This window comes from Polyodon spathula, chromosome 9 (genome assembly GCF_017654505.1).
Source record: "Polyodon spathula isolate WHYD16114869_AA chromosome 9, ASM1765450v1, whole genome shotgun sequence".
NCBI lineage: Eukaryota > Metazoa > Chordata > Actinopteri > Acipenseriformes > Polyodontidae > Polyodon > Polyodon spathula.
The window spans coordinates 3879683-3900363 of NC_054542.1; the positions used below are offsets into that span (position 1 = coordinate 3879683).

Sequence of the window (20681 nt, forward strand, 5' to 3'; positions counted from 1 at the left end):
TGGATCTCAGCAGAATTGAAAAGTCACACTGTCACATGGTTTGAACCGTCTGTGGCTGTTAGAGTTCACTGCCAAAATCAAGAGAAAAGCGGCACAAATAAATACAATGACATTTGCAGCTACTTGCTGTTTAATTTATGACCTTCACACCTAGTCTTCCAGGGCTGAAAGATAATCTAGTGAAAGAGCTTTATCCTGCTGCGCCAACTTGCCACACGCTATTTTTTACCAGTTGTGATTATAATTTGATGGTTCAAGGTGTAAGTGTTCCAGTATTTTTCACTGGCTGTTTTTTCCCCCTTTAATAGCAGATAAGAAGTTGCACATATCCTAAGTAAAGGAGATAACATTACAAACTGCTAAGCAGGGTCCGGATGAATGTGTGTGCACAGCTCTTTCATCTTAAAATGGGTCTGTTGGTTACTAGGACTCCTTATGACCTGATTTCATAAACACAGACTAACAGGGATTTCCTAGCACAGTTTCTCTTCTTACGGTGCAGAGGTATTGCAGTATTACAGAATGTGCTGATAGCAGGACAAGACCAAGACCAAAGCATTGCAGGCATTTTTTTTTTTTTTTTTTTTTGTAGATTTCAATGGCCTCAGTTTAGTATTTGACTTTATACTTCTCCTTGGAAAATGTTAATTGCCAGTTTATTCATCATTTGATAGAAGGGCAAACATTTAATATCAAAGGGATAATTTGGATAGAATTGTCGATTAATCTGTTGTTTATGGTTCAGATTCCTGATGATGATAGACTAGACACTGAAGATGAATCCAGATAATAGATATAAACATGTAACAGAGCTCACATGCATGCTTGTTAAAGGAGGAGTCTGAACACAATGAAAGGACATTCACATTTAAATCATTCACACTGAACAACGATTGAAAAAAAAAAACATTAATGATTAATTGATTGTTTAGGAAAGCTTGATTCTGTGTTGATTTCACCCACCAATTTCCATCACTAAACCAGTCTTAATGCATGCAACTAAGCTGTGGTATTAATCAATTTGGTAGTGTAGTATGTTAACACTGTAAATCTGACCAATAGTTTGACTGGATATACTATTCTTCATTGTTACTTGGCTGTATTGAAAATCCGGAACCAAATGTGACCACAGCATTCCACTAAAACTATGATCCTTATTTATGGCCTAGTATGAACAGTCTTCTGTAGAAACTAACACATATCATATGATCTTTGTTAATTAGAAGAAAAACAGGTTTAGTGTTTAATTTTGCCACCTAATGTGCTACTAGCATCAACAAATCTAATTCAGAACTGCTGTCATGAGTATTGTAATTAAAAAGTGTAATTCCGAGTAATCCCAAGCTCTATACATTTCTGGTAATCATAACAGCACCCCTTTCCTTTACTAGGCTTTTTTTCAGCAGGGGGTCATTTTAGTGCATCAATAAAACATGTATAGAAGTTAAAAGCCTCCACAAGTTGTAGTTTTACCCAAAGAGTGAAACACAGATGACCAATACATATGGTTTTAGTTGAACAAAAAATAGAAACACACTGAGGGTGAAGGGGCCGCCATGGTAGCCAGGACAGCACTAATTTGATGTGATTAGACTATGATGTGTTGTTCTGGAGAGATACATTAGCATCCCTCAATGAGTGACATGCAGCTTGTTGATGTGACAGGAACAGACTTGCAACTTGGAAATGTGGCTTTTATGAAAGGGGTGTAATTCTTTTTGTACGACGGAACAATGTATAATGAGTAGAAGTGAATGAACAGAGTCAAAAAATGTAGGTCTGTTGGCATGCCAACCAATGTCCATATAACCCACACACAAACACTTGTACTTTAACTCTGTTATATATTTCTTTGCCGTTAATATATAAATCACAAAATCCATTTAGAAGTCTTCCGAACCATAACAAAACTCTATTTAATCCATGATGCATTCAAAAAGGGAAAAAGTGTCACTGGTTTGAATTGACTTTGCAGTTTCAGGAAAGACATCCACCATTAGAATGATGATGAACAATTTATTACATTGACAGATAAACATGCCTGTAAATGATTACATTGTTATTTGAATCTGGCCCATTGCCTTGTCCATTGGAGCACGTTTGCTGCTCCTTTGCTGGCAGAAACTATGAAGTTTAATTAAATGAAACTAATATTAAATGAATAGCTAAAGCCAGCGGGCAGGTCAAGTGGCACTTGAGGCCATCTTCCCCCGAGGCAAAGCAGGCTGCAAAGTGGAGGCTGGGAAGAGGGGGACCAAACAAAGAAACCACAAGGGGGCGATACCATAAACCATACCTCGGGTGTGATGAGTGTGTATTTGATTAATGGGCGGATTGTCCTTTTAGAAATACAAAGTTTCCAAGGATGAGATGCCAAAAGGTATGATTTTGTTTTCAACTGTACCCATATTGTAAAAGAGCAATGTAGAAATGAAATATGGTTTGTTTGATGTCATGAATGGAGTTTGTTTGTGAGAGTGCTAGAGAAGGCGAAACTGGCCCTTCAATTCTCAAGACAGAGACATCTAAATCCAGACATGTCTGACAGCACATTATTACATTTAAAATTAATAGATTTACAAAAATAGATTTAAAATTAATACATTTTATATGCTTTGCTTATTTGTTTTTTAGAGGTTAAAAACAAAGCAAGCCACAATATATATATATATTTTTTACAGATATTGTTTATTAATTATCTTGGATTTCTAGAGACAAGTATATTATTGTATGGATTAAATATATGTACACAGTATAATACTTAAATGCACATTAAACAATACTCATTAATATACACACTAGACTGGGATTGAACTTGTATCTTGTGGTTTTAAAGCCTTCTTTTTTTTAAAGCCTTCTTTTCCAAACAGATTTGTTCTTTGCTCTTGTAGATTCTCATTGCTTCCCAGATAAGATAAATTGAATTGAAATCAAATCAATGTTATATACAAAGGCAACCTGTCAAGACAATAGCAGATACTTCAGTTTGAGGCAAAAAATAAATAAATAAGAAAATCCTCAGTAACAATAAAATCATCCATTATTATTATACATTAGGTTACAGGTTATCTTTTACAGTCAGGGCATTGAACATTACCCAGACATACAGTGTAAAATCCAACAGAATAACCATCTTTTCAGCTGTATTATAACATGGGCAACCAACTGAAGACACACTTGTAGGAATTCAATTAAATATTTTTGGCACGTGAGCATTGAAAAATATATACTGGTCCTTTTAAAAAGCTTTCAGAATATGTCTACTTTTTGTTTAAGTAATCCCAGTGAATTGTGGCTCCTTAAATGAAGAGACTTAAAATGGTAAACATAACACACAATACAAAACACACACAAAAAAAAGCAATAATAACTGAAAACCCTCCCAAAAAAGCAACATTTTCATGTAATGACAAGAGATGTCCAAAAAAATGCTGATGGCTGAAGTCACTTCCCATTTAATATTGTTTACCTACCTTTGATCCTAGAAGGATTTTTACCTGATTGCCCAATACTATCTGTAATTGCATTATTATTTTATGTTTCAAATAAAAGGTAAGACAAATCTGAATTATCTGCTCTTCTCTGCCAAAAAATATATATTTAGAAGCTAGTAGTGTTTCCATGACCTGGGTATTACTAAAGAGCTCAACAGCAGATGAATGTAAACACGTGATACATTTCATGTAATTAAAAATGCATCAAGTTCTTAACCCATTTCTGTGTTAGAACAGCCCTCTCATGGAATTCAGGGGTAAGATCTGTCTGTGTGTCGTTTCACAAGCTCTTCAAAAAGGCAGTGTCAAAAGCAATGCAAGACATGCCACTGAATCTGCATTCGACCAATGGGCCACTTTATTATTAGTGTTAGCAGAATCAGCAGGGTTTCCCCCCCAACCAAGCCCTGATGCTTTCACAATGGACTGGCACCATGTTCACAGCTGTAACATCGCACATTACACTTCACCTTTTCACTCTTTTATAGGTATTTCCTTGGTACACTCACCAAGTAACACACTTTAGGAATTGCATTTTGGTATAGCTAGGCATTTTTTGTTCTAGCCTTTGGAATGATGAGACATTTTTTTTTAAAGTTTTAATTTATTTTCTTATGAAAGAATTGAATTGCTTTCAAAGAACAACCAGAAACCAATACACTGGGGGTTGTCTACTATAACGACCTAAACTGCAGCTTGATACCTCCACCGTTTAGCTCTAAATTAATCCTACAGCAGCTTTCCTCCAAGGATGATTTATTGGCCCCTTCATCACATTACTGAATGTAATAGAAATACAGCAGGAAAAGCTCTACAGTAGAGTAGGATTATGGGTTTAGAGCGCCGATATTAAAATCTGCTTAAGAGACTCATAGGTAAAGTGAATATATCCTTTGGTTTGGTAATGTTTAGGGCTGTACCAGAACCTTTCTTCATTTATCAATAATGCACATACAAGGTATGGACAAAAAACGAACAAAAATAAAACATTTTGTACTACTGAAAGCTCAAGATCCCATTTGGTAGGCTGGCACACACACAAACACCCACTCACACAATGCCACAGATTTCCATTTCAATAGTCTAGAGCTGTACTAGGATTTAAAGCATGCAGAGCAGCTGCTGATTTTTGTAGAGTTTAGCTGTGGAGACACGGTCTCTGGAACCTCAGACTGCATTAGGTCGCTTTCGTTGGCAAATATATGTTTCACAAGGCAGTTGGCTGCTTCATCAATGTTTACATTGTCCTGCAAAAAAAAAAAAAAGTTTCATTGAATCATTAAATTGTATTTACCAATCCAGTTTCACAAAAAAAAAAAAACAGTACAGTAAGCAAAAAATCCTGTTGCTGGTATTGATTTCAACAAGTCATGTTAAGAATGATTGCAAATAACTATTCCCAATTCACAAGGACCCTTTTGACAGAAGCTGTATTAATGTCACAATAAAATGTTTGAAAAATGATTTTATAATAAGTATCACACTAAAATTATAACTACCACGGCTCCTAAAAATGAGGGAATACATGGTTAACAGACCCTCGTCAGAAGGGAGGTGCATTCCTTAATGACAGTTTGTGGGCTAATATAAAATTAGTTCATCTGTATTGATTTGAAAGTTAATGCATTTACAGTATCGCACCAAATTGAACGCTTCCCCCACTGAGTTAACCCAGAAGATTTCTCCGCTGTGAATTTTCACCATTATGTGAGAACATATGCGTGAATTTCCTATCACTGTTTTATTAGTCATATGCGGTCATATTGGTTGATGCTGAACGATCTATCGTAACTGAATTTGCTGTCACACATATGTCCTCTATATTGGCTACAACCTGACCCAAAGCAGCTTCTTTGACTGAAAGTTCTGGGGGAACACATTTGAGGCTGAATTGTTCATTCAATGTCATGTGTTCAGATGGGTCTAATCAAGGATGGTCACCAGGAAAACAACAGCTACTGGAGTTTCCTGCAAGGCATTCTCACTAATCACCAGTCAGGGGGCACTGGCAGCCTGTAGCTTAATCTCTATTACTTCAATAATCTCATGACCAAGATGAAAAATTGTGGTATGTGGTTATAAATGTACTTGTGTACATTATTCATTACAGTGAAGAGAACACTGGGATGATGGTATTTACCCTTAAGAGCCAAGTGCCAGAAGCTGTATTTGCATACTTTGTAACTGCATCTTTTATCAATTGAAATCCAAAGCAAATTGCTTCTAGGAGAAGGATTTTTCTCTACTAGTAACAGCTCCTGTAGCATCATATTCAGCAGGGGAAGACTCCAGCTATGTATCAGGGGACAAGTTAGTCCACCAGCACCACCATAAAACAAATGGTGTGATCTGGTTGCTAAGGCATTACAAGTGAAGATTTTGTACTATATCCTCCAATTAAACTTCAGTTGGAAAGTGTTTTGAAATACATACATTCATACAATAAAAACAGTTAATATGGATTCACTCAAATATAACAATATCAGTTATGTGTTCCAACAGTCAATTTGCTCTGGTTACTGAAATGTACAGTTAAAAAGTTATTTGAATCAGACCTTAAGTTGCCTTAGTGATTTAACAGATTTTATTTGATTTGATTTTTTAAATTTGTATGTAAAATGATGTAACACTGTTTTGCCTCTAGATAAAGTTAAATATTACACCACAGTAGAAATTTCATAACAATACTGCACGTGAATCATCAAGATGAGAAAATGTCACTTTTCTAGTGATTGGTTTAAACATTCATGCAAGGACACAGGATACCAGAAAACAGCAGTGTGCAGTGAATGAAACATCATGCAAACAACTACAAACAGAATCAGCACACATGAAGCAAAACCAATTGCCAACAATGGTAGAACATTTAAGAGATAAGTCAGGGTAGCTTAAACGCGTTTGACAGTAAACCCACCAAATACAACACCAACAGAATTTATGATATCCGCTCCACAAAATGTTAGAGCAGCTACGTGGTGTGACTTTGCCACAAGTGTCATTACTGGCTGCTCTGACCTTGAGTGTCTGAAAATCAGCTTGCATCCTACACAGCACTGTATACTACAGTATATATTTCTAAAATGCATAGTTATCTAACAATAATTAAAAAGTATAGCTAATCTTAGTGCAATGTTGTTTTTTTATCTGATGTAAACTATTTGATACAAAGAAATTTCAAATGGATGTATCACATCAATATCAGGGTCTACTATATACGATAAACACTTACTGTATATTAATGAGGTTTAACATGGAAAACTAGAACTTCTGAACTACTATGTATACAACCACTTGTGAGAGGACTTGTGCAAGGAACACACAGGTACAGAACTACTGAAATAATTTTATGATTAACTGCTTAAATGTATGGATGGATGTACTATATCTATTTTTTTGGATGCAGATAAAAACAAGAGGAAATGTTGCAGGGGGTTAACTATAAAAACAAAAATTTACAATGATGTTTATTTCTGCACACTTAAAAATATACCCTTAAGGAAATCATGGCGCAGGATAAAACAATTTGGTAGCAAATTCAGGTACCACACTTATTTACTTGGTAAGGAAGTGGACTGTTTTTTTGTCCCTACCCTATCTGACTTAATACAGGCTCAGTGCTGACTTTATTCTTCCTGGTAACTGATAGATGCTTGTATTGTTACATTTTTTTTCTCTTTAAAGATATAAACATTCTAATCAGCAACAATAAGAGCTCAAAAGTTAGATTACTTCTGCCTTAAATTGTCAATGCACCAATCATTGACCCTGAGGTTGTGACTCAAAGTGACCAATTAGATTGGGCTAGATTAAAAATGTGGAACTCTTAACTCCTCAGCTGCACATTCAGTATTACTTGACCTGAAGAGCTAGTTTCACAGTAAAAGCTATTAAAAGAGAGCACTGTGATTTATTCTTGGAGTGACATGATATTATTGCTATTTTACTTTCCCTTTTCTTGTTTCTTTTTTTTTGATATTTACAAATGTTATGAGTTGCTGTGAGTGCCATTTCTCGCATTGTTATAGAGTTTGTTTTTTTAAATCAGTCTTATAGATTTTTGTTGTATGACCTGAGAATGTGCTTTCAACTGTTTTGAAAAGTTGAGGTATTTATCACATTTTCTGGAGCTTCTAATTTATTTCCTACTTCAGCATTCTGTTAAGTGAAGCAGGCACTACCCCCATGGCTACCAGTATAGTCCCTCAACTCCTCAGTGTTCACGGGGCGGGAGCCAGTCTACCTGTAGCTGATGTTGCCTGACTTCTCGGAGAGCCGCCCACAGTTACGACCAAGCCCTTGGCAGGATGAGGTCCACTAGACTGCATCGTGGTGAGGCAACTTCCAAGGCTGGCCACATGGCACCCTCAGGCACACAGAGTTAGTAAAGATTGAGTACATATAGAAAAGGGGTCCCCGTCTCTTGGGGGACCCGACAAACACAAAAGGGGTCCCTGTCTCTTGGGAGGCTCGTACATAAATACAGGTTTGAGAACCTGAAAGATGAGGTGAATTATAGAATTCCAAAGCTGGGACGGAGACGCACCCCCAGAGAACCTGAAACGTGGAGAGCCTCGTCTTATGAAGGAAGGGCTCCTACAGTGAGGTTTAGCAAAAATAAGCTGTGCTGCTCAGATTGCGAGGGTAGTGATAGATCATGAGATGCTAAAATTTTGGGTTTGGCCGGGGGTCGCCTCTGATTCGTTGATAACCCTCTTCTCGAAGATAAAGGAAGCAGAGCTAAACCAATGATTGGAGAAATTAGGTCACTAACCATCCCTGCTAAAGATCCCTACAAGTGCATAAAATAACTTCCAATGCATATACAAAGAAAGAAAGAAAACCTTTGGTGTTCCCGGTGGGAGGGTCATCCCCACTCCGGACATACTAGCAATACACCGTAGAGGTTGTGCAGAAGATATCTCAGATGGGGAAGAATGTATGTATGATTCAACTGCTGATGAGGTCCAGTGCCCCATATTTTTAAGTAGATGCTGGTTAATATTTGCTCTTGCTGCTGATGTGGCTGTCCCGATTCTGATTGAATGAGGAGTACAGAATTGCAGGTGAAGTCCTGCTCTGGAAACCAACGTGGACAGATGAGCTGTGAACCAATGTCTGGATATAATAGTCCGGCTTGAATCAATGAACAGGGGCTGGGAATTTGAAATAGGTTTGCGTTCTGTGATATATTTCTGCATGGAAGCATATGGCCATAGAAGAGACCATTTCTGATAGCTGAATAAATTGACCTTGCCGAAGCTGATCCATTTTGGAAAGGCGCAGGAAGAGGATAAAGTGGGAATCTAAGATGATCATGAGATCACTGCAGTAAATACCCAGCATAGGAAAGCTGGCAATAGAAGAAACTGCATATACTGAGCATTTAAAAAAAACAAAAATGCAGCTAGGCATATAGTTTCCATTGTTAGGTCAACAAATGTAGAGAAGCAGCCTTGACAGAGGATTGAAATCAAATTACCCAGAATATCTATAAAGATCGGCAGGTGAGAAGGAGAAGCGGTCAGAGAATTCTTAGAGATGCCACGCAGTAGGAGACGGACAGCTGGTACTGATAGGAGAGTTGGGGAGCGAAATTGATATTGTATTCCTGACAGAATTTGTGCAAGATGTAAAGAGTCCTTTGCGTGCACTTTAAAGCTATAATCCAGTTAACCTCTCTTTGCCCATGCTGACAAGTCAATGATGAGATGCGATTTTGCTGACGCTGTTGTTCCTGAAATTGTTGACGAAGATGTTGTCTGGATGATTCAGAAGTTTTTGTTTTAAATTGGGAACATTTACAGGAGTACAGACTATGAGTGTTGGAGAAAGTCACTTTGGAGCTACTGGGCAGATGGCTGTCCCCGCAGAAACTGCACATATGGATGTTTTTGTATTGCCTCATCGAGCAGATACCGAACTTGAAAATGTTGCATATTTGCTTTCCTCCTGCATATCTGATTCTTTGCCCGAATCTGTCTTCTCTTGTGGATTGCTCAGATGGGGCCAAAGAATGGATGGAATTGGGGATTAAGGTTATGTTAGAAAAATGAGGTGGAGTGATGCAGATTGCTGATCTGGTAGAGGTTGAGGCTATGGCAGCTTTTGGGCAAAGAGAGGTTGGGTGTAATGAACATAGAACACCTCTGTATATAGCGAAGGCAAGGCTGAATTCCCCCAGAGTTAGATTTTTCAGTAATCTGGTGTCTCTGGATTTCAGCATGACTGATAAATCTCCATAATCCACCACTTTATGGTCCAGAAACTCAGATGTAGCCATCAATAGAGAAACCAGACTGACGTCCTTACCTTCAATTATGCTGAGCCGAATCTGCTGGGATACTGAGCGACGGCGGGCAGTGGTTGAGCTGGCGGAACCATATGCTGTTGCAGATGCAAGACTGTAGAACAGAGGCTCTACTGTGGGGACCGGGGTTGGTATAAAACCGGAATTGACAGTAGCTGCCGTGGTGACAGCTGAGTCTACTGCAGGAATGGAGGAAAACACTTGTTTATCCAAATTGCTGAGTTTGGTACTGACTGCGGTTAAGGTATCTGCAAATGGTTGCATGAATGCTTTCATTTAATTGAAAATCTGAGAGTATTCCTGCTGGGTTTCGCTGACTGGAGTGGCTCCTCGATGGCCTGATGTGCTGGCTGCGGGATTAGCTTGCTCTGAGGCAGTCTGCCTGCTGTCTAACCTGGGCCGCTGAACAGCCGAGCTCGGCTGGGGAGTTTTCATTGGTGGAAAAATTAGTTCTACCGAGATAGAATTGCAATAAAAAATGAAGAGATTCCCGATTGCTCCCTGTTGGGATCTAGCTGCCATTTTTAACGGTGGTCTTTATCAGCTTGCTGAGAGTCCAGTGCTTAAAGTAGTCTCTCAGGAGATGAAGAAACTTAACAAAAATGATGGTGATTAAGTATATTCAAGAAAATGCACAGAGTCCTTTTTTTCAATCAGTTGCCAGGTTTATTGAAATATGCAGGGAGTCTGGTCCCAGGTACAGGACAAACAGAATACTCATCATTATAATGTTTGCATGACATTAAATACCCTTCTGTATAGCTTGTCCACCTCCCCTTTCTCTGACACTTAACCAATGGTCAAGGTACAACACATTATTCTGTTAATTTAGTGTGTGTGTGTGTGTGTGTGTGTGTGTGTGTGTGTGTGTGTGTGTGTAGTCTAGTGTGACAACCTCTGAACTCAGTGCATTCTTCACACTCCTGGAGAAAAAAGGTCCATAAATCTGCCCCTTTGATCCCAGTGGCATTATCTCTTTCGATCTCTCTGAGAACCTCTGGGTCCAACGTCAGTTCCTGGGAGCCTTTTAGCCCCTTTATGCTTTGCATTCCAAAGTCTTACAGCCTGGCCCCTTCTGGTCCACAGCATTGTTATCTTTTTAGCTTGCAGTCAATGCTGGGCAAAAAACTTGTAGACGCAATGTCTCTATCAATTGTTAGCAGTACATGCAATTTGAACCAAACAGTCTGCTATCTGCAATATTAGTCTCTTTTCAGAAAAGAACACCAGTATAGCTCTGCCAGTCCACATGCGTAGCAAACTGCTAATCAATTCTCAATCCATGTTTTCCAACAGGAGAGTCATCCTGGGTCCAGAGCCGCTTAGATCAACGCGGATTGACTCCTTAGATTGTGGGTAGTGGTCTGTTGTCCTGCTCGGGAGGCACCTGTTCAGATCTTACAGAGACGCCTGATAGAGGGAAGAACGGTGGGCTGACAAGACCCTGGGTTGAAGCTGTGGGAGAATGTTCTGATACAGACAAGAAGTTATCTTCGAAAACCTCAGAATCCGAGGAAGAGATGTGAGGTAATTACTCCATACTTGATTTTTCTTGAATCTTTACACTGAAAGAAATTAGCTGGGGGTCTTGCAACCCGTTTAGGTTCAGAACCAAAAATGAAAAACACAAGACAACTGTATAGGGTGTGACTAATGATTTCAATAAGAGGTAGATTTGATTAATGATTGGAGATTAAAGGACCTGTGGTTTGGGGGTGGAGTCCAGCTCACAACCCCTAAACCACAGGTAATCATATGTTACTATCAAAACCAATCAACTAATCCGATTCTGATATTCCTGCATCTAACAATTCAGAGTGGACAGTAAATATCATGTTATGATAACACTAATTCAATTGAGTAAACCTGCAGGTAGGGAAAACTTACGATAAGTAGACAAATGCTTCAGCTAGTAAATTCATTGGGGAACTAAACTAAAAAGTTGCAGACACAACTGACAGTGAACAGTCAAACTAAATGGGACAGTACAAGTAACCATGGAGATAGACGGATGAGAAAGTGCTACAGAAATGTTTTTAACAGTTCAAAATACTTTTCCTGGTCTCACACAATATTTGTACACCACTTAGAGCTATTTGATTGCAAGTTTCATAAAAAAAGTTAATAAAAATAAAATAAAATAAAACAGTTAAAATACGTTACTGTACTTGTTCTTTAAAGAGAGGAACACTGCCTCTAAGGCTAAGGCTCTGGCAAAGAATTCCACAGAGATGTAGATGTCTTTTCTACCACTTTAGAACTTCCATTATTAATCCACAACCTCTCCAAAACCAAAAGATTTAACACAAAATACAAAGGAAACATGCTTGGCATGTATTAGCATACATTTTGTAATGAAAGCTACTGTAAGCTGTGTAACTGGATTTTGTTTATAAAACCTGATCTCCCTTTGATTCTTCAAGAATGTGGTGTAATTTGCTAATCTCTTCACACTTTGCTGCTACAAGTCCTGAAACAATACACCAAAGCCTGTATTAATAAAAAGCTGCTTACAGCAGACATGATCGATATAACCTGCCTATGACCTCTCTGTTTAAATATATCCCATAGGCTACTTTAAAATCTGATGTGAAATTCCTTTGACAAGTGAATTTCACAAAGATATTTAAAGCCTGTCCACCAAGAATATTACCGTACTAAACCCCTCTGAAGCTGCTATAGTAAAGGAACTGATAAGATGCCTTGTTTTTGTTTCAAAGGGATGAAGCATGAAAGAAGTTTAACCCTTTCAATACCAGGATTTATTCATGATTGCTTTCAGGAGGGATGACCAAGACTGGCCCCCTCCTCTCCTCTCATTATTCCACTGAAGATGTTTTTGGTTCTTCTTTGACGTCCTTTATCCAGCCACTCATCAGGATGCAGGTTCTGTACCTTGATCTCGTGTAGTGGTCTTATTTCAGTTTGAAACGAAATCCCACATTATTGTATCCAATAGCCATACTATAATCAAAACACATGTATCTCTCTCTCTCTCTCTCTCTCTCTCTTCTATATATATATATATATATATATATATATATATATATATATATATATATATATATATATATATATATATATGTCTTGTTCCTCTTCAAACACTGACTGATATGTACAGCACAGCTTTTCGAATGACCTCAGTCCAATGTAACACAGAAAGTCATTGGGGTGATTGCAACTACATTTCTAAACTCCTGCCATCTTGTATAAGTTCCCACTTGAATGTCTACTCGACTAGCAGCTCAGTGACTAAAGGAAGCTCACATGCTTCAGCAACAAGTCGTACCACTGTCATTTAAAGTGGTGGCTCTGGATACTGCTCCATCCTACATTGCTTAGCCTTTCCTAATGATTTTTACCTTTGAAACACATCGAACTGTAACCATTTTAGGCTGTGACCATGTTGGCTGCAATTAGCAGAACTAAAGTTATTTGTCTTATGAAACGCTATGTTAAAACCAAGAGCCTCACATGCCCCATTAGTTTTTTTTTTTTTATGTTAAACATTTGGTACAGTTGTTTATGGATTACAACATAATATGTATAGTAGAAAATAAGATATAGTGTGTTTAGGTCACAAAAGATGCATGAAAAAATGCCCAAAATATTAAATATTCATCCATGTTTTTTTTTTTTTTACTTACAGTAAATTAATTTTGTGTGCCGTGCTTTCCCGATATAGAATGGAGGGTATTTCTCTATAAGACATATTTCAAATTTCACTTTATTATCTTTAAAGCTGTATAATAACTGATATTAAAAAAAAAAAAATCTTCATAATTATATACATTATAATTATTTCTAATTTATTTATCAATACCCCTTAAAACAAGTGTTCCCCAGTATGGTTTAAAATAAACAAATCCTTACCTTTGCAGATGTTTCAAACCAGCCAACAAACCCGTTGTCTTTGCAGAACTGCTCCATTTTGATGCCGTTGTTCGTGAACATCTCCCTCCCCTGATCACATTTATTTGCCAGGAGCACAGCAGAGATGGGCTTTCCATTTGAAAGAGTCAGTTTTGAGTCTAAATCCTCTTTCCATTTCGTCACTGCATCAAATGTTGACAGCCTGGAAACATCGAAGACGATGAATGCTCCCATGGCCTCCCGATAATAAACTCGTGTCATATTTCCAAAACGTTCTTGACCTTGCCATTCAAATAAGAAGAAAAACACATTTGGTATGTATTTTTTTAACTTATTTCTGTTGAATTGGTAACACACACACACACACACACACACACACACACACATATATATATATATATATATATATATATATATATATATATATATATATATATATATATATATATATATATATATAGCTAGTATTATGTTTTTTTCTTTCACAAAAAAAGACGCTTATCACAATTTGGAGTACAAAACTCTATCTTTATATGTGCTCTTTATCTTTCATAACACACCATCTATCAACATCTAGCAACATGTCCAATAGGTCTCATGTCTAGGTCTAATGTGTATCGCCGGTTCTGTGCCAGTGAGGAATCATCTGGTAAGCTAGCAAACGACCTTGTTTCTGTCTCCAGAAATGCAAGGCAGGCAAACTACACCTTTAACATGTAGGGGATGAGTATGATAACCCACACTGTCAAAGCAGACACAGCCCTGGCACTCTGCAGGAATGGAACACTGCTCTTCTAGCCTGTTCCACTAGACTGGAATAAATCAGTGTGCAATACTAAATAGAATACCTTCCATCTGTTTTGTATGGATGTTATGGATGGGTTATGCTGTTCCAGTGCTTGTCAGTATGCAGTTTATATTGCATAGAAGGTGCTGTAAAAAAACTGTTAGGTAATCATAGTGAAATTGAAAGATGTGGATGTCATTTACATAAGGTGTTATATTGGAGGTTTTTGAGTGGTCATTAGAATCCAGCTTTTGTAACGAAGCTGGCTTTTGAAATGTTTGACTGTCAAAGCTCTGTACATATGTATAACATGCACAACAACTGTTACAAACCAAAGGCCAAAACAGTTGCAAAAGCTAATTTACAATAAAACATAGTAAATCCTACACTAGAAAATTAAAATATTCAGGCCAAAACAGTTCAAAGACCTTCTTCAAGTTCATTTTGAAGGAATTGAGTTCTAGAAGCATACATTTTCTGTGCTCCACCAATAAACCACAGGGAACTTCTAGAGACACGTGGAATGAGCAGCTCTTAAATATTGGGAGGAGCAAGACCATGTAAGGTCTTGCAGGTCAGTAATTACATTTTCCGTTATCACACTGGAAGCCAACGAAGAGATTTCAAAACACAATGTGCTACCTACCCATGGTTTTAGGTCATATATGAGTTTGCAGGGTTCTGAACAAGCTGAAACCTGATCAAAAGCCCATTACACAAGCCAATGAAAATAGTAGTGCAATAATCAATTCAGGTCATAACAAATAACTATAAGCTACTACTGACATGTGCTAAACAAAAACGCTAGGTACAAACAGCCTACTGTAGTAGCGTGCCACTGATGCTTTCCGAAATTACAAATTTAAGTTGTTAATATAGTAAGCACTCAGCCAGGACATCATACAGGGACTGCAATCTTTATTCCCTAGTATTACATGTGCGCTGTATAGATCTCATGGTCTGGCATGTGAGCTTACCGGATGAGAAGATAAGTCATGTGCTTGGCAGTAATCTCTTTGTGTATGACCTTTAACATACGGCATTCCAATGGAAAAAGATATCCCAGTGAATGCTTGGAAGATTTTTGAAAAGTCCTTCTGGTGCAAAAGATATATCAACAATATTACAACATATATATATATATATATATATATATATATATATATATATATATATATATATATATATATAGTGTAATTTTGATCTTTACTTTTGAAAAGTGATTCATTTACACGTAAAAAAACATAAATGCTGGTTAATCTAGATTGAGTTCTTGATGGCGACACCGACACCCTAAAATTTTGGCCAACAAACCAGTAGTCCCTAATGTAAAACCGGTCCTGATGTTAGGTTTTAAAAGCGTCCAACGATCCTTTCACTTTACTTTCACTTTATGAATAATTTCATATCAAAAGTATAAAAAAAGACAAATGATCACTTAAAAATATAAATTAGTTTTAATTGGTTTGATCATTTGATTCCATTTTATTAATAGCTAACAACCCCACATTTCTTAAAGATAATTACACAGAAAATATACTGTAAGTACCGGCACACTCTTAATTGTTATACATTTTAAATAATAATAATAATAATAATAATAATAATAATAATAATAATAATAATAATAATAAATAAGGGACAATAATACACTGATTTATTTCCAGTATACCATGGTTGGCCTACATTTCTACAGTAGTTAATATTAATGATCCCTTGTAGAGGTCTGACTCTAAGTACTAATTCATTATTATGTCTGTGGTTTCTAAAATAGGAAATAATGAAATTATGCGACATCCCCTTGGTTTTGGAACTAACTTCACTGGGAGCTGAAATAAATTACACTATTTTATTATTATGCAATAGCTTTCAAACAAGTCTTCTGGCTTTTGCTATACTATATTTTAAACAAGTTTCATCTTGTATGGTATTTACAGAAGATCTCAAAGTGCTTTTACAAACACCAGGCTGAAGCACTTACACAACCGTTGAAGTGCCACCACCTTTGGATGGAATGCATTTGGTGATGGTACAGTATACTACCTGCTCAGTACATGAGGACCTGTCTACCTGGTTAGATTTGGAATTGCCCTGTTGTGTGCATATTCTCCTGCTAACCCCCAGTCTTCTGATTACTCTGGAAGGCTTTTCAAATCTCGAATTTTACTGAAGCATGGTCACGGACCAAGTCCATCCAACAATGCTGTAGTGTTTCCCTGATTGCTACTTGCACCCATGCACCCATCCACCATTGTTTTGAGGAGCATTTCAGAACCTTCAGTCAACTTCCATGGCCTGCACAATCTCCGTATCTCAATCCAATTCAGCATGTCTGGGATGAACTTGAATGATGCATTTGTCTTTATGGTCCTCTGTTTACCTCTCTGCACCAGTTTCATAAAATATAAATGAATGAATTAAATAACATTACCCAGACACCTTCCAGCACCGTGTGGGGTCTACAGTGTGCCACATTGTATCAAGCCTGTGATCAGGGCAAACGGTAGCCAAACCCTATACTGTAGTAGATACCTATCCATATAAAGGGGGCAGTATATATTCACAATAAGAAGAAAGTTCAAACAATTCATTAATGTAAAGGGAAAACAGTAGTTATGTGTACATTTATTCATAGCTGCTCTGGCATTAGTAAGCCCCGGTACATTTTATGAATATATCTGCACAGCGTAAAATAACCTGTCATATTACAATAATTGTTCAAGGTGCCACACAAAATAAATGAATTAAATACCATTTCCAACTGTGAGATGTACTGCAAAGATACTTCTGCTAAATGATTACTTTTCTGTTGTTATTTACAATGACATGCTGTGCCTGACTTGGAAATCTCTCTCACATGCTACAGAAGCACATGACTTGTACACACAATGGTCCACCGAGGCTACAGACAAGATGAGACTTTTCTATCATGTAAAATAGAGAGTTTGTCTAGTGCTTCAATAATCACAAGGAAATTCTCATTATGTGCAGGGTTTAGGGTGTATGACAAGAATGCTAGTGTAAGCTTGCCTCATTCCTTGTAAAGTTCAGGCTACAGCGTTGTAACACTGTAATGAAATGCAAGATGTAGCGCCTCATTCCATTTCCAAAGCTTAAAATGGAATGAGACATCAGCTGAATAGATGCTTCCAGTATAAAAAAGCTGAAAAATAGCTTTAATGACATAACACATAACCTCAAACTGCTGCAAGTATTAGCATGACCATGTCAATTAGCATGCAGGTTTCTTAGTTATAGGGATAATTGTTCATTTCCCAGATGATGATGCTTTAGAATATTTTGGTCACAAATATGCAAGTCAAATGATAGATGTTTGTTTGGGCTTATACAGTAGCATGGATTGGTGTAAATTTTTGTAATATTAACTTTTTATTTAAGGTCTATTCATATACACATAACTGTTATATGCATGTAGTTTTACTGCTGGAGTACAAAAACAGACTCCAACTGCCCTAATAAACCAAAAAATGGTTTATCAAGTATATAGTAGTGTATACTAGATATTTGTTTAGTAATGTTCTTTAATGTATGGATGCCCTCCATAAAAACACACAGTTTCCATTAAAGTATGGCTCTGGTGCAAGTATCATAACAGTATTCATAAAATATTGAGAAGTAAATCTTGTCAAGTTTTTCTTCTTCACTTCTCAAAATGTATTGAAGTAGTCGTAAAGGTAGCAGTAAATGAAAAATAAATTAAATATTAGGCTACCGCTTATTTATGAACCTGTATCAATTAATAAACCAATTAATTGATTTATCACTATAGTAACCTTGTATTGCCAAGGTTCTTTCATTTTAAATAGAACATGTTCCAAGACTACTTTCTCACAGCCCTTTGACATTCCTGGTGGGAACCTCACTGTATTCTCATAGATTGTACAGCCTTCATTTTCTTCTAGGCGGGTGTTACCAATAAAAACGAGAACAGGACAAGACAAGTGTGCTACAGTTAGAAACGTTCACTTCTACAAAACAGTGAAATGTGTCTATAATGTACAAAAGAACATTATGTGCTTATGCAACTTTTCCTGGCTCCTATCCAGTATCTAATACCATAATCTTATTATCACATAACACGATTATATAATGTATTTTTTTAAAACAGTATGTCAATTACAACTGTACAGTAAAATTCAAATTGTAGTACATTGCAATTGTCGTATTCTAGATCTCTATTCGGTCGTATTCTAATACTTTACAAGATACAAATGACACACGAAGATACAAAACTGACAAATCTTGCAATACATTAACTACAGCAACGCACACGTTTAAAATGTGGCGATTAATGAAATATATTCTGCAGTTCTCACCAATATCTGCAATATTATATTTCTAAAGAAGATGGTTCTTACCTGCTATGTCCCACAGCTGGAGTCTGACAACTGTGTCAGCGTCCCAGTTCAAAACTTTTAAAGCAAAGTCTACTCCAATGGTTGCCCTGTAATTCTGAGAGTAATGTTGGTGGACATAACGTTTAATTATGCTAGTCTTTCCCACTCCTAAATCACCGATTACTAAAATTTTGTAAAGATGTTCTTTCTGGTTGTTCTGCATGGCGAATCAGGCTGACTAATAACGATACCAATCATACCCCGTGTAATCGTTCTTTATGGAGAAAATAAATAAGAAGCCGACTTCTTTAAATGAAGGAGGAACGCCCAGAGAACTCAAAGGGAGTGACAAGCCGATGTTAAAAACTTGTGACTCACAACTTCGCTCGCTAGTCGACCCCTCTGCAAATTAACAACTGTGAGTAACTACAATAGCATAGTAAGAGGCGATTCATTTGAAGAAAACGTGAACGCAAATGCTAACCCGCTAAGTTTCCGTCGTTTCCATAGAGTTTTCTTATATATTTATTTCACACAACAATAAAACTAACTTTATGGATGTGAGAGACGATGATGCATTATTTCGCGGTGTGTATCTTAAAATAAAAATAGCATTTTACGATTCCTAGGGTATAGATTAGGCCAACAGCATACTTTAGGATTAGGTAGGATTTGTATTTTTGGTGTAGGTCTAAAAACAGTAATAATAGCCAATTTACCATGACTCACCTTTATTATTCAGTTTGCAATTATATCCTATAGGAGTCAGAAGGGATATTTTTGTAGATTTTTCCTGGCAAAGATACAGTAGGATATCAAAGTATCTTTAATCGTTTTGTTTGGCCCAACACAATTATTTATGAGGTCTTAAGTCTCCAGGAAGTGAAGAGTGTACTGTACATCATGTTGGCTAAATAGAATTTGGCAAAATTGCCTCAGGCTGCTTTCAGTTACATAATAGAAATACAGAAATAAATACAAATACGTCTGGGAATCTAAAGTACCATTACACATGGTAAGGTAGGGTGATGCTCTGCCGTTACAGATTCTGTCCACAGGGTGAGATGAGATGAAGTTAAAGGCACTTTATGGAATCCAGCTCAGCTGCACAAGCTAAATGTGCAGAGAGGTCTAAACCTTGAATCCATTGTATTTTTGTCCACATTACAAAACCACATCATCTGTGACTGCTGAGGATTTACAGAGGTCACTCATTTTCACATTAACCGTAAAAAGCATCTTTTTAAATACAGATCACTAAATAGAGGCCACTTCACACGATTTCCTGCTGGTAGCACCATTCAAATTTCTAGTCCTGACTCCAGCACTAACAGTGCTGTGATTTACACACCATCGCCATCCTAGGACTTGACAAAGAGGTCATCATTTTAAACACACATACAATACACTGATTATGGTGTGCATACTGTAGCTAACTCAATAGCTTGTTCTGCATTTCCATTAGCTACATTGATTTGATGATACATGTGTTTTAGATTACATTCTCAGTTTCCATGCCTAATTCTCAAGAAATCTGGATCAAAGCATGTGGGTCAGCTGCAGAGTCACTTACAACAACGTCTCACCCGAAAGACGGAGCACAAAGAGGTTAAGTGACTTGCTCAGGGTCACGCAATGAGTCAGTGGCTGAACTGGGATTTGAACCCGGGACCTGCGCGTTACAAGCCCGTTTCTTTAACCGCTGGACCACACAAAGAACAATTTTACCCTCCAGGTGAAATGACAGAGAAAGTTCGAGACAATCTGAAAGCATGGCTTGCAAACAGATTTTTTTAACCTAATGTAGTAACAGATATCTGGTTTCTTTCTTTCAAAACTGCACACTTGAGACCCATATAACA

At 37.2% G+C, this 20681-nt stretch overlaps 1 protein-coding gene across 1 annotated transcript; it reads right to left on the reverse strand.

The window, feature by feature from the left end:
* Positions 1-2685: 2685 nt before the first annotated feature.
* On the reverse strand, positions 2686-19153 carry LOC121320363 (ras-related protein Rab-38-like). Its single transcript, XM_041258603.1, has 3 exons — positions 18841-19153; positions 13675-13955; positions 2686-4741 (listed from the first exon to the last, which is right to left on the reverse strand). The coding sequence occupies exons 1-3, from the start codon at positions 19040-19042 to the stop codon at positions 4589-4591; spliced, it is 636 nt and encodes a 211-aa protein (XP_041114537.1). The 5' UTR covers positions 19043-19153; the 3' UTR covers positions 2686-4588.
* Between the last annotated feature and the right edge of the window lie 1528 nt (positions 19154-20681).

Excerpts from the sequence above, each read along its gene's own strand:
- LOC121320363 (XM_041258603.1), bottom strand. The coding sequence starts at position 19,042 with ATGCAGAACAACCAGAAAGAACATCTTTACAAAATTTTAGTAATCGGT. Across the intron at positions 13,956-18,840 it reads CCAGCTGTGGGACATAGCAG|GTCAAGAACGTTTTGGAAAT; the intron begins GTAAGAACCATC and ends TTGAATGGCAAG. Across the intron at positions 4,742-13,674 it reads GGTTTGAAACATCTGCAAAG|GACAATGTAAACATTGATGA; the intron begins GTAAGGATTTGT and ends TTTTTTTTGCAG.